Source organism: Lepidochelys olivacea, assembly GCF_965140295.1.
Source record: "Lepidochelys olivacea isolate rLepOli2 genome assembly, chromosome: 2".
Taxonomy (NCBI): Eukaryota; Metazoa; Chordata; order Testudines; family Cheloniidae; genus Lepidochelys; species Lepidochelys olivacea.
Window position 1 is genome coordinate 37,185,432 of NC_140412.1, and position 15,564 is coordinate 37,200,995.

Sequence of the window (15,564 nt, forward strand, 5' to 3'; positions counted from 1 at the left end):
ACTACTGCGCAGGGTAAATCTAAGATACGCAACTTCAGCTATGTGAATAGCGTAGCTGAAGTCAACGTACTTAGATCTACTTACCGTGGTGTCTTCACTGAAGTATATCAACAGCAGACGCTCTCCCATTGACTCCACTTGCACTCCCTTGTTCTGCTGGCATACCGAAGTCGACAGGAGAGTGCTCAGTGGTTGATTTATCACGTCTGTTCTAGACGTGATAAATTGACCTCCTGCTGGATTGATCACTGCCCACCGATTCGGCGGGTAGTGTAGACAAGCCCTAAGTAAAAATGGGACCTGTACCACTGGCAGTAAGTTGCTTCATGAGTCAGGAATTTTGCATCCTGAACTTGTGAAAACCAGACGGGCCACAGAAAAAAACAGCTTCATCTTAAAGTAGTCGAGATGGAGCTGACAACTACCCTAGTAAGACAACCCACACATTTTGCTAATAGTCGATTAGATGAAAGGTATTAGGAAGCCATATGTTCTATTCTCCCACCCTGAAGAGGAGTCCTGTAATTGTAATGACAGCTAGGGAATTGTTGGGGGAGGAGAAAAAAAAATCATCTGTCATCTATTAACAGAGTAGCTCTGGTCTCTCCTGAGGTGTGGAGGAGCTTCCAACTAGCATATCAAGAGAGTTATTTGCACACAGTGATTCTTCCTGCCACATATTAGATGGATAACGACACAGAAGTTATTAATAAGTGAGAAATTCAAACAGACTGTCGTCAACTCTAATCCTAGCCAAAGTTTTGTATTTAATCTTTATTCTACTCAACTCTCTCTCTCAGCTTATTATACGTGGATGAAAATTTCATTTTAAACTAGTTAACAGTAAGTGAACACTGCACGGCTTACACCAAAGCCACAAAAATAAATTTATAGCCAAGTTTTATTATATATATGATCAATATTCTAAATTTAAATTTTGGCAAAAATTAACTATTTGGTATTATAGGTTTCAGAGTAGCAGCCGTGTTAGTCTGTATCCGCAAAAAGAAAAAGGAGGACTTGTGGCACCTTAGAGACTAACCCATTTATCTGAGCATAAGCTTTCGTGAGCTACAGCTCACTTCGTCGGATGCATTCAGTGGAAAATACAGTGGGGAGATTTATATACATAGAGAACATGAAACAATGGGTGTTACCATACACACTGTAACGAGAGTGATCAGGTAAGGTGAGCTATTACCAGCGGGGGGGGGGGGGGAACCTTTTGTAGTGATAATCAAGGTTGGCCATTTCCAGCAGTTGACAAGAACGTCTGAGGAACAGCAGGGGGCGGGGCGGGGGAATAAACATGGGGAAATAGTTTTACTTTGTGTAATGACCCATCCACTCCCAGTCTCTATTCAAGCCTAAGTTAACTGTATCCAGTTTACAAATTAATTCCAATTCAGCAGTCTCTAGTTGGAGTCTGTTTTTGAAGTTTTTTTGTTGAAGAATTGCCACTTTTAGGTCTGTAATCGAGTGACCAAAGAGACTGAAGTGTTCTCCGACTGGTTTTTGAACGTTATAATTCTTGACGTCTGATTTGTGTCCATTTATTCTTTTACGTAGAGACTGTCCAGTTTGGCCAATGTACATGGCAGAGGGGCATTGCTGGCACATGATGGCATATATCACATTGGTAGATGTGCAGGTGAACGAGCCTCTGATAGTGTGGCTGATGTGATCAGGCCCTATGATGGTGTCCCCTGAATAGATATGTGGACACAGTTGGCAACGGGCTTTGTTGCAAGGATAGGTTCCTGGGTTAGTGGTTCTGTTGTGGGGTGTGTGGATGATGGTGAGTATTTGCTTCAGGTTGGGGGGCTGTCTGTAAGCAAAGACTGGCCCGTCTCCCAAGATCTGGGAGAGTGATGGGTCGTCCTTCAGGATAGGTTGTAGATCCTTGATGATGCATTGGAGAGGTTTTAGTTGGGGGCTGAAGGTGATGGCTAGTGGCCTTCTGTTATTATCTTTGTTGGGCCTGTTCTGTAGTAGGTGACTTCTGGGTACTCTTCTGGCTCTGTCAATTTGTTTCTTCACATCAGCAGGTGGGTATTGTAGTTTAAGAATGCTTGATAGAGATCTTGTAGGCGTTTCTCTCTGTCTAAGAGGTTGGAGCAAATGCGGTTGTATCGTAGAGCTTGGCTGTAGACAATGGATTGCGTGGTGTGGTCTAGATGAAAGCTGGAGGTATGTAGGTAGGCATAGCGGTCAGTAGGTTTCCAGTATAGGGTGGTGTTGATGTGACCATCACTTATTAGCACCGTAGTGTCCAGGAAATGGATCTCTTGTGTGGACTGGTCCAGGCTGAGGTTGTTGGTGGCATGGAAATTGTTGAAATCATGGTGGAATTCCTCAAGGGCTTCTTTTCCATGGGTCCAGATGATGAAGATGTCATCAATGTAGTGAAAGTAGAGTAGGGGCATTAGGGGAGAAGAGCTGAGGAAGCGTTGTTCTAAGTCAGCCATAAAAATGTTGGCATACTGTGGGGCCATTCAGGTACCCATGGCAGTGCCACTGATTTGAAGGTATACATTGTCCCCAATGTGAAATAGTTATGGGTGAGGACAAAGTCACAAAGTTCAGCCACCAGGTTAGCCGTGACATTATCGGGGATACTGTTCCTGACGGCTTGTAGTCCACTTTTGTGTGGAATGTTGGTGTAGAGGGCTTCTACATCCATCATGGCATTTTCAGGGAGATCACCGATGGATTGTAGTTTCCTCAGGAAATCAGTGGTGTCTCGAAGGTAGCTGGGAGTGCTGGTAACGTAGGGCCTGAGGAGGGAGTCCACATAGCCAGACAATCCTGCTGTCAGGGTGCCAATGCCTGAGATGATGGGGCATCCAGGATTTCCAGGTTTATGGATCTTGAGTAGCAGATAGAATACCCCTGGTCGGGGTTCCAAGGGTGTGTCTGTGCGGATTTGATCTTGTGCTTTTTCAAGGAGTTTCTTGACCAAATGCTGTAGTTTCTTTTGGTAACCCAAAGTAAAACTATTTCCCCATGTTTATTCCTCCCCCCCCTGCTGTTCCTCAGATGTTCTTGTCAACTGCTGGAAATGGCCCATCTTGATTATCACTACAAAAGGTCCCCCTGCTGGTAATAGCTCACCTTACCTGATCACTCTCATTACAGTGTGTATAGTAACACCCATTGTTTCATGTTCTCTATGTATATAAATCTCCCCACTGTATTTTCCACTGAATGCATCCGATGAAGTGAGCTGTAGCTCACCAAAGCTTATGCTCAAATAAATTTGTTAGTCTCTAAGGTGCCACAAGTCCTCCTTTTCTTTTCTTTGGTATTACTGGTGAATCAGAAGTGGCTAAGTATTTGTTGGTTTTGATTTGGGTCTTAGTATGGGTAGCTTCCGCTCAGAAGGAGCCAGTTTTGGTCAAAGTCTATGCCTTCACCTCTTGTTTCATAATAGCTCTTTTCCAGCGGAATGATGTCTACTATATCTTGAGTCCACTGTTTCACACATGGACTCATTCTACATTTTTCAAGTAAAAACACCAACTGAACCAATAATGTTACCATACATATCTAATATTATGCCTGACAGCAGTTGTAGAATTCAGCCTGGGGCTTGAAGAGATTTGAATTACTGTGGGTGTGATTTTTTACACAGCCACTACAGAAACTTTTAAATTTCTAACAGAGACCACTTCATGATCTCTATTTTTAATTCTAGAAATGTCCAGACATTTAATGAGCAGAACTCTTTACTAGGGCAAGTTTCAGGTAAGAAGTCCTTGGGGACACTGGTTTTGTTTATTTTTAAACCATGAACACTTGCTAGAGGTTTCCTATATGAAGAGTCAATAAGGAGACCTGCAGATTAAAAGCAACACAAACACACATTGTCCATGTACAGTGAGATTTTACTAATCTCTCCCACTTTAGTATGTATTGAGTTTTTGGCCTATTTGATCAGCTAAGGTTTTTATTAGTATTGCAAACAATGGGAACACCATTTTGGTCCTCTAGGCAGTTCAAATAGAGGGGAATTTTTAATACTTAACTCTTTACTTCAATGATTTCTTATGGCAGTGAATCCCACAGATTCTACAGGAATGATTGCCTTTTTACAATTTTAAGTTGGTTACTTTTTAATTTCACTGAATGTCTTCCTGTTCTTGAATTATGGGTGCTCCCATTTACCCTTTCTATCTTCTCTACACCATTCAAAATGGTCCCAATCTTTTCACATGGAAGGTTTTCCATACCTGTAGTCCTTTTCATCACCATTTCTGAATACATTCTGCTTGTGCCATATGTGTTTTCAAGTGGGGGGGAGGGACCAGAACTGATCAGAGTATTCCAATTAGGTGTTCTACTGATTTATATAATGGCATTAATACTTTCAGTGTTGTTTTCTATCCCATTTGTTAAACACCAGAACACTGTTTGCATTTTTTTTTTTAATTAAATTAACTACCACAAATGAGGAAAACTTTTGCTCAAAGCTGTCTGTAATGACCCTTAGGACTACTCCACTGCAAGTGGTCACAATTCATTTAGAGCCCAGGAATATTCATGTGTAGTTCAAGTAATATCTTCCAGTATAGATTACCTTGCATTTGGAATTGCGTCTGCCATAATGCTGCCTCTTTATCTAAATTTGTTAAGTCCCTATGAAGTTTTTCGCAGTCTTTAATGGCCTTGACTATCCTAAATAATGGTGTCATCTGCAAGTTTTACCATCTAACAGTTTGCTTCCTCCCCCATAATAAATATCTTTTCAATTATGTTGGCTAATATTTTTATGTTTATCTTTAGTGCAGACTCTATAGAAGTTATAGAATTCATTTTTTATATTTATAGGGTTTGCATTAAAAATATGTGCCACATATAACAGTTGTGGAATGGAATGCAAGTGGAGAAAGTAATGGCAATGTATATACCAAGAATTGTCAAAATTAATGTACACACTTAAATAGAACATTTTGCACTAGACAGAAGAAAAACAAAGGGCTTTATTTTGCACAGCTGCAGTTCTCTCCTGAACACTGCCATGGTATCTCATCTCCTAAATTAAAGCTAGTACATCTGAAAGGAAAGAGATCTTTGCTCTTTTTTAGGGAGTCATTAGCTATGTGAAGGTCTGCGATTAGGGTGATTGCACACAGGCTTTTATAAATACTGCAGAATCATTATTTAATAATGGTGTGATGGATGGTTATCAGTTCTAATTAAGTGATAAATCTTGCATCTTTGTCTGATAATCAGGCCACGAGTTTTCCATTCTCGTCACCCATTCACAGCCACTTTGTTTTAAACGTAGCACAGATTTTTCTACTGATTATTTCTCTCTTAAAAATAAATAATTTTCAAAGACTTCCAGATAGACTTCCATTGTATCATTAGTGTACCATTTATCTTTCTTCAGCAGCAGTGCTTCTAGTTTCGAATTCCTTTTTTTTTTTTTTTTTTAAACTGTTTTTCTATAAGAAAACAGCACCTCATTACAGTTGCTTTAAAAGCTTCTCATCTGCAAGCCAGGGTTAGGTGGTGGAGGTTTTTCAAATTTTACCTCCTATCATAGCTTTATATTTACTATTGCTAAAATAGTTGGACTATGGCAACTCATAGCATAGCTTTCCGTTTCCACTGGTGGTTAGACTATCTATATATTAAATGTTTAATTAAACAAAGGTCCCCTTGGGCCTCTTCACAAGATTGCATGGCAGTAACCCAAAGAACAACAGATCACCAATGCAGAAGTGCATAGAACAGTGAGAAAATTGTTGAATGGGGATTCCTACATCTCCACACAGCCTACGTTCCTAACTTTGACAGGCTCCTTTAAACTGCATGGAAGTCTATTTTCACATTTATCTGTGTGTTATGGCTAACACATCATCACCAATGAGAGATTTTGTGGGCCAAATTCTGCCCTCAACTATACAGAAGTGGAACTCGATTGTCTTCAGAAAAAGATGAGTCCAGAATTTGGTTCTGGAACTGGAGCTTTAACAACAGTTCTGTTGATAAGTGAAACAGAGGAGAATCCAGCTCACTCACTCAGTTACATTAGCAATACTACCAGAACTAAGAACTTATTTTAAGTATGAAAAATAAACAATAAATGATGGCTTGGAATAGAGTGAATGTAGAGCTATAGTTGCATCCCACTGAAAGCACTTTCTCACATACTAAAAATCTTGAAGTATTTCCATTCTCTTACAAGAGACCTATGCTGCTGTCAGATTTTTTAAAATTTATTAATTTATTTTAAATCAAAGAGCAGATATACTGTTCTGTTAAGCCTTTCTAGGCACATTATTTTGGATCATCACTGAGGCTCTACTGATGTTTGGTGCTTGTTTCCCCACACAAGGCTCCCACTCACATCAAAGACAGATTTTTTGTGTGGGAACAGACTCCATAATACACCATAGGGACTCTCAGTGCGTAACAAAGAGCCAGAACACTGCGCTCCCATAGAAGCAAAAATGTCATCAAGCTGAGTCAGTCCTTGTACCCAATAACCACATTATCTGATCATAAATACTTAACTGTGAATTGTCTTACATTTAATGGTTTGCCTAAAATGTTTTTGGAAAGACAAGTGACAACTCACATGTTGTGTACAAAATAATTTATATAAATGTTATTCGACAAAGTATTTATTCAGTTTTAACTAGAAATGTATCGATCACACCATTTAACTCGAGCAAGCTCAAGAAAAGCTTGTCATTTCCATTTGTAAATATGTGTAAGCTCAATTTTTCAGCACAGCCTAAACTGGAACTCCTTTTTTGAGTGAAAGTCTTTTAAGAGTTAAAAAAAGTTACTTTGCCTCCCCCTCTGGTAAGAAAAAACATCACACGTGTAGGAACACTACATTAAATGAACATAACTAAGGGCTTGTCTACACTATTGTGCAGGGTCGATCTAAGATATGCAACTTCAGCTATGTGATAGCTTAGCTGAAGTCGACATACTTAGATCTACTTACCACGGCATCTTCACTGTGGTAAGTCGACAGCTGACGTTCTCCCGTTGACTCCGCTGGCTCCTCTCGTTCTAGTGGAGTACCGGAGTCGACTGCAGAGCACTCAGTGGTCGATTTATTGTATCTATATTAGACACGATAAATCGACTCCTGCTGGATCTATCTCTGCCCACCAATCTGGCGGGTAGTGTAGACAAGCCTTAAGACTCTTATGCCAGTCTTACACACATTTACAATGTATTACAGAGAGAGTATGACAGCCAATTTGAAATGAAAAGAGGGCCCTTTTTAAACCCTTTGCATGGCTTAAATCACAAAAATTCACACCCGAGATTAGTTTAAATTAAAGAGATGACACCCACAGAACTCCCACTTGGTCCAAAATCCCCAATGCTTACTATGTCAGGGACTAACTTCAAACTGTCTGTGACCTCTCCATGCTAACATGCTACTTAAGTGTTGCTGTATTACCAAAACTGCTATCAACATTTTATGAACAAATCATTAAAACAGCGAGAAAACAAAGTTACCTTCTTTAATGGAGTTGATTGCCTCATGTCATACAGCACAATATTTCTGTCTGAAGCACAGCTTCCCAAAAGATACATCTAAAAAATAATCATGCCATTATATCAGGTACCACCTTCTAAAGCTATGAAAACAAAAAAAATAGGACACTGAGTACTGTATATACTCGTTCATTAGCCCATTCGTTTATAAGACGACCCCCCAAGATGGATAAGTAAAAATATTAAAAACTGTATGACCCTTTCATAAGCCGACCCTATATTTCAGGGCTTGGCAAACTTTGGCTCCCAGCCCATCAGGGTAAGCTACTGGTGGGTCGGGACGTTTTGTTTACCTGGAGCGTTCACAGACACCCCAAGCTCTGGATGAATGCAGTACGCCGCAAGTAAACAAAACGTCCCGACCTGCCAGTGGCTTACCCTGATGGGCCAGGAGCCAAAGTTTGCCAACACCTGCTATATTTTAAAAGCTGGCATCACAAGAAAACACTCAAAAGTTTTGCTAGAATTATTTTAACGTAATCTAACGAAAAACCTGTTGTTATAATAACTGAAGAAATATGTATTCACCTTCAAAATTACAGTCAATTTTTAAAATCAGTAAACGGATATTTCAAACAAGTAACTTAGAAGAATATGAGATTTTTAAAAGTCTTAAAATGCTTCAAAGTGTGAATCAGTCTCCAATTCACCAAACAGTTCATTAAACTTGGCTTCAGTCACAGCTGCACCTGCATCATCATCGTAGATGTCGGTAGTGTAGTCCTCAGTCTCAGATTCCTTCTCATCATCAACCTCTATTGTGTCATCATGAAATATGGCATCTTCTGACCCATCGAGTGCATTGCTGATACAGCATTTCCTGAATGATTTTTCTATCATTTCCGAGGGAATGGACACCCACGTGTGCTTGATCCACTGGGTGACCAGACTGATTTTGGGCTTCATAAGATTCCTGCCTTTTGTCAACTTCGCCATGCCTGAGAACATCCATTCAGACCACATTTTCCATAGCCTGTCTTTAAAGGGTTTGTTCAGGCAGACATCAAGCAGTTGTAGAACTGAAGTTAAGCCTCCAGGTATTACAGCCAAAGTAGTTTTCATATTTTTGGCCACATTTTTCACCTCATCCGTCTTTGTGTGCCCTGAACATGTCCCAAACGAGCATGGCAGATTTCTTGAAAAATGCTCCTGGGCTCTTATTCCACACTTTTCCAGCCATTCAATAGTCCCACTTTCATCCATCCATCCCTTTTCGTGTGCATGTACAATGACACCAGCAGGAAATTTCAAAGTTTTAGGCAAGGTTTTTCTTTTAAAAAGAACAACAGGAGGGAGCTTTGATCCATTTGCCAAAGATAAAACCACCATAAAATGGATTTTTTTGTGGCCAGTGGTTTTAAGTAAAACTGTTTTTTCACCAACACTGGTTACCGTTCTGTTGCTCGGGAGATCGAATGTCATCGGTGTTTCATCCATATTTCCTATTTGTAACAGTTCAAATGCATATTCCTTTCGATATTTTATAATAAACCTTTGGGAAGATTCGATTTTTTCTTCCAGATCTGTCAGCAGCTTTTGCGCTATCTTTGTTCGCTGATGAAGACAGAGACTATGACTGCTCATGAAGTGACTACACCAACCCGCTGATGTGACAAACATTGATGGTTTAATGACTTGTATTTGTCATCTTTCAACATTTGCAGAGCATGCAGACGAATTCCAGTTCTAATGACAATGTACCCACTTTGTCGACATTCAACAACCCAATTATTGAGATCTTTCTCTGGCTCAGGAAATGGAGCGCACCTGTTGGACATTTTTTCTTGCTTCTTGGCATGTCTTTTAGTTTTTTTTTTTATTTTTTCACCATTCTCTTACTTGCTTCTCATTGATACAGAATTCACAAGCAGCGGCACAATTATTGTTTGCTTCTGTATATTCAACAACTTTAAGTTTGAACACTGCGTGATCAGCAGATCTTTTTCTTTTGATTTCACCGTTGTTTATTTTAAATACTAGTATGAAAATAGTATATTATTATTGTAGTTATAGATTTTGTAGGATTTTATATAGAATGTCACCTGCTTTATCACTGTCAAATTATTATTGTTCTTTGTTTATTTCAAAGCAGCCCTGTAGATTGGCATGTCTGTGGGGATAACGGGCTATTTCAATTTTATTAGCGATTCCATCAATTCTGCACGTTATATTTTCATATTGGCTCAAGACTTATGAGGTCCATAGGTAGAAAGAAATTCACGAAGAGATCAAATTACACAGTAGCAGACTGACACCAGTGCTATAGTACTATCGTTCGCTGTATTTTTCTGATTGGCTTGTAAGGCATAGCATTTTGTGAAAATGCATGGGTCAAATGTCATGCAGATCTGCAGCATTGCTCTTTTAGTATTCTTTCCAAGCCAATCTAGTTCACTAAACAAAGACTTTGCAACTTTAAAAGGCTGCAGTATTGACATCAATAAATGTGTCGGCAAACTTTGGCTTCTGGCCTGTCAGTGTAAGCCACTGGCGGGTTGGGACATTTTGTTTACCTGGAGCATCTGCAGGCATGGAGCTCATCAGTTCTCTGTGGCCGCGGTTCGCCGTTCCCAGCCAATGGGAGCTGCGGGAAGTGGCACACCACTTCCCGCAGCTCCCATTGGCTGGGAACGGCGAACCGCGGCCACAGAGAACTGAGGGGCTCCATGCCTGCAGATGCTCCAGGTAAACAAAACAACAATGTATTAGATATACAATTCAATGATTTCATAGAGTTTAAAATCATCAAATTTTGGTGTAGATCCGTTTATAAGCTGACCCCCGCTCTTTGATGCGTCACTTTTTTACCAAAAATATTCGGCTTATGAACGAATATATATGGTATATATTTTACACTAAATATTTAAGCAACTGCTATTTTGCTAATTTAAGTACAGGCATAGCCACTTTCTTCTAATATATGACTCTTAAAATTTTAAGAACACTGTTTGAATAAAAGCAATCACAGAACAGGAACATGATCTTGAATCTCCTTTGACAAAACAAAATTTTGGTGTCAAATGTGTTCTATTTGCTTTAACCATTAGTAAATGGGTTCACTATTCTTTATGTACAGCTGAACAGTCAATTCGAGGGCTTTTTTCAGAAATAGCTTTGTTTTCACCAAACCGAAATCAATCCGTTTTTCCCTACTTGTGAAGTAGTAATTCTTTCACATATTCACCAGCTAATCTAAAGGACAGTAATTCCCATCACAAAATTCCCCTCAACACGATGTTGGTAATTGATTTAGTATGTATACAAAAGACTATCTTCAGTATTACCTACTGAAGCAACATCACCACTTTAATAAAAATAAATAAATAAAAAACACATGCTATATAACGGTGTTAAAAATACTGTTTTGGAAATTTAGAGTTGGAACAAACAGTTGAAGAGAGTTTAATATGAATCTCTAAATGTTAACATGATTTAGTCCTCGTACTGATCAAATAAAATATTGACATACAGTATGTATAAAGAAAACATTACCTCAATTGGATTAAATTTAACACTGCTGATGCTATCAACACCCCATGTCAAAGAGCATATGGGACTGGTCCTTTGTTCATCCCAGATGTCTACTTGATGCCCACAAGTTGCAAATACAGCTTCCTTCCAGTGGTGATCAATTCCTGTGTACACTGTCTATAAAAGGCAAAAGAACTTAGTTACAGGAATGTTCAACTCAACTTTGTATAACAAGTTTTTCAAGTTGTTACATTTATTATTTAAATTACTGATGACCAAATCATCACGCCCTGCTGAACATGTTGTAGTCTTTCACATTTAGCTATTTTAAGAATATTGTAGCCTTTCATTTTCTTTTTGCAAGTTCTTTTTTGTAAATTTTTATTGATTATATTTATAGTGAAACCTGTATTAACTGTCACTCAGACAGTTTGAAACCAGTCTGACCGAGCATTTTACTTTGACATACAACATATTAAAAAGTGTGGTAATATAGCCTACATAAAAAAAACTTTAAAATGTTTAATGTATTTCCAGAGGCAGTCAAATAGATCCCATGTGTTACACAAAAGTGTATAGCTGAATCTTGTTAGCAATTTTCCTTATGGAAGTACCATAATTAATTTTAAAATCTCTCCCTAGCTCACATACCAAAAAAACACATCAAAATATGTGCACTGTGGTGGAGGATGCCATAAAAATCAGCTTTTTTTTTTAAGTTACTTAAAACAAAACCACTATCACATCTCATAAATGCAGGCCAGAAGGAACCATCATCATGTAGTCTGATCTCCTGAATAATGACCTATGATAATTTCACCCAGTTAACACAGTATTGAGCCCAATAACTTCCATCTAACTAAAAAATAATTTGTATTTGACTAAGACTATCTTCCAGAAAGGCATCCAGTCAATAAGATGACATCAAGAGATGGAGAATCCACCACTTGCATAGGTAGTTTGTTCTAACGGTTAACCTCCTTCACTGTTAAAAATCTGTCCTAATTCCTAATTTGAATTTGTCTGGCTTCAGTTTACAGCCACTGGTTCTTGCTATGCCTTTCTCTGTTAGAATAAAGAGCCCTTTAGTCCGGTATTTTCTCCCCATGGAGGTACTTATACACTCTATTCAAGTCACCTCTCAATCTTTTTAATAAGCCAAACAGATGGAGCACTTTAAGGGCTTGTTTTCACAGCAATATGAACTAGAGGTATAACTCAAGAGTCGCCTCTAACCTAACTCCCGTCCACACATGCATAAGAACAGCCCTACTTGGTCAGACCAAAGGTCCATCTAGCCCAGTATCCTGTCTTCCGACAGTGGCCAGTACCAGGTGCCGCAGAGGGAATGAAGAGAACAGGTAATCATCAAGTGATCCATCCCCTGTTGCTCATTCCCAGCTTCTGGCAAACAGAAGTTAGGGACACCATTCCTGCCCACCCTGGCTAATACACATTGATGGACCCATCCTCCATGAATTTATCTAGTTCTTTTTTGAACCCTGTTATGGTCTTGGTCTTCGCAACATCCTCTGGCAAGGAGTTCCACAGGTTGACTGTGTGTTCTGTGAAGAAATACTTCCTTTTATTTGTTTTAAATCTGCTGCCTATTAATTTCATTTGGTGACCCCCTAGTTCTTGTGTTATGAGACGGAATACATAACACTTCCTTATCTACTTTCTCCACACCAGTCATGATTTTACAGATCTCAATCATGTCTCCCCTTAGCCATCTCTTTTCCAAGCTGAAAAGTCCCGGTCTTATTAATCTCTCCTCATACGGAAGCCGTTCCGTTCCCCTAATCATTTTTGTTGCCCATTTTCTGAACGTTTTTCAATTCCAATATATCTTTTTTGAGATGGGACGACCACTTCTGCACACAGTATTCAAGATGTGGGCGTACCATGGATTTATACAGAGGCAACATGATATTTTCTGTCCTATTATCGATCCCTTTCTTAATTATTCCCAGCATTCTGTTTGCTTTTTTGACTACTGCTGCACATTGAGTGGATGTTTTCAGAGAACTATCCACAATGACTCCAAGATCTTTCTTGAGTGGTAACAGCTAATTTAGACCCCATCATTTTATATGTATAGTTGGGATTAAGTTTTCCGAAGTGCATCATTTTGTATTTATCACCATTAAATTTCATCTGCCATTTTGTTGCCTAGTCACGCAGTTTTGAGAGACCCTTTTATAGCTCTTTGCAGTCTGCCTGGGTCTTAACTATCTTTAGTATCATCTGCAAATTTTGCCACCTCACTGTTTGCCCCCTTTTCCAGATCATTTATGAGTATGTTGAATAGGACTGGTCCCAGAACAGACCCCTGCAGAACACCACTATTTACCTCTCTCCATTCTGAAAACTGACCATTTATACCTACCCTTTGTTTCCTATCTTTTAGCCAGTTACCAATCCATGAGAGCACCTTCCCTCTTACTTTGCGTAAGAGCCTTTGGTGAGGGACCTTGTCAAAGGCTTTCTGAAAATCTAAGTATACTATATCCACTGGATCCCCTTGGTCCACATGCTTGTTGACCCCCCACAAAGAATTCAGTAGATTGGTGAGGTAGGATTTCCCTTTACTAAAACCATGTTGACTCTTTCTCAATAAATTATGTTCATCTATATGTCTGACAATACTGTTCTTTATTATAGTTTCAACCAGTTTGCCCGGTACTTGAAGTCAGGCTTACAGGCCTGTAATTGCTGGGATGACCTCCGGAGACCTTTTTAAAAATAGGTATCACATTACCAGATGACTGGAGGATAGCTACAGAAGCTGATTTAAAATGACAGGTGACAGACTAGTAGTTAGTAGTTCTGCAATTTCACATTTGAGTTCCTTCAGAACTCTTGGGTGAATACCATCTGGTCCTGGTGACTTATTGCTGTTTAATTTATCAATTTGTTCCAAAACCTCCTCTAATAATACCTCAATCTGGGACAGTTCCTCAGATCGGTCACCTAAAAAGAATGGCTTAGGTTTGGGAATCTCCCTCACATTCTCAGCCGTGAAGACCGACACAAAGAATTAATTTAGTTTCTTTGCAATGGCCTTATCGTCCTTGAGTGCTCCTTTAGCACCTCGATCGTCCAGTGGCCCCACTGGCTGTTAAGCAGGCTTCCTGCTTCTGATGTACTTAAAAAAAATTTGCTATTACTTTTTGAGTCTTTGAAAAACATAAAACATTCCCAGGAGAAAATGCAGAAATATAAATCCCAGATCCACAATCAATCACCTTCCACCCCACTAGTCCATGCTTAACTAACTTAAGTAGTAACAAGAGAATAGACGTTTTTATACCTTTCCAAGAATTGTATGCAGTGGTTCTTCTTCTTCTCCTCCATATCCTGGGCCATCCATTTTCCAGTGCTTCACAGTTTTATCATCACCAACCTAGAAGCATTGGAGAAATCGTATACAGCTAGCTCTTTGGAGTATTTAACACACATTTATTCTATTTACACAATTCAAGCTCCTATGTTATGCAACTACCCAAACCTTTCCCCCCCGCCCCATGACACTTATCTAGTGTCTACTTCAGAGCAGTGGATACACATTCCATTGTCGGTAGATGGACATACAAGATTTTTTGTTAACAAGAGGACCCATCAACTCATTCTGTCCTCCATACTTCATGCTTTTCATTGTTAGATGTTAGTCCTGTTTTCATCTGAACACCAAAACACTGATATTTTATCACAGTCAGTTTATGTGCACTTAAACCCATTATACTTGATATAAAGTGACAATGAAAGGATGTTTACTGACAGAACTTTGACTTTAATTACTCAATTGAAACCATCTTGAATCATACTAACTATTCATAGTGTTTTGCAATGAACACAGTTTGCCATACAAAACCAGTAGGTAAAATAACGTACTCAAATTAATTGAGTTGCCCTTATTAAAGGAAGAACACCAGAAAATTGCTAGTCTTGGTTAACAAATGCGTTGTAGCACCAAACATTTTTGTTCAGAAACAGAAAAGGCTAGGTTTGCAATATAAATGGAGTTTAGTGGACATTATTCCTAAAAACTACTGACATTTTAAACATGCTACCACAGAAGCTCACCAAATGATTACACTAAGTTTCTGATTGGAAAACCAATGGTGGAAGTATGCTCTATACGTCATACCAACATTATACTTACGGTGAAGAAAGAAGTACCACAAAAGCGGGCACATATCCCTCGTACAAAGCCCTCATGCGCTTGTAAAGTACGGATGCATTCTCGCTTGGTCAAGTTCCAAATTTTAACCTGTTAAAAGAATACCAAAACATTTTTCCATTTAGTAGTTTTCTAGCTGTAAGATGTCATGAAAAGTCATGTCAAATGGACACCAGCAGCCTGAAATCTAGCTAGTTTTAGAAAATGTGTTCCAAGGAGTTCAAAACAAACCTTCCCCTGAATAGCCATGTCTATTTTTTGTTGGCTTACAATCACATTTCCCTTATATTTTTTTAAAATTTCTTTATTGAAGTGAGTGTCACTGCTACCACCAGCAAGAATTCGATTTTACAAACCCAATACTGGAAGCTGCTCCA

The 15,564-nt window shown here is 39.0% G+C and overlaps 1 protein-coding gene across 1 annotated transcript in view; it reads right to left on the reverse strand.

Annotated features, from left to right (window-relative positions):
• Positions 1–15,564, reverse strand: part of DCAF13 (DDB1 and CUL4 associated factor 13) — a 43,032-nt gene that overhangs the window by 22,355 nt on the left and 5,113 nt on the right. The window contains exons 3-6 of the mRNA XM_084621667.1: positions 15,170–15,277; positions 14,318–14,410; positions 11,026–11,181; positions 7,495–7,572 (exon numbers count right to left, since the gene is read on the reverse strand). Coding sequence (XP_084477793.1) covers positions 7,495–7,572; positions 11,026–11,181; positions 14,318–14,410; positions 15,170–15,277 — 435 coding nt within the window. The remainder of the gene's footprint in view (positions 1–7,494; positions 7,573–11,025; positions 11,182–14,317; positions 14,411–15,169; positions 15,278–15,564) is intronic.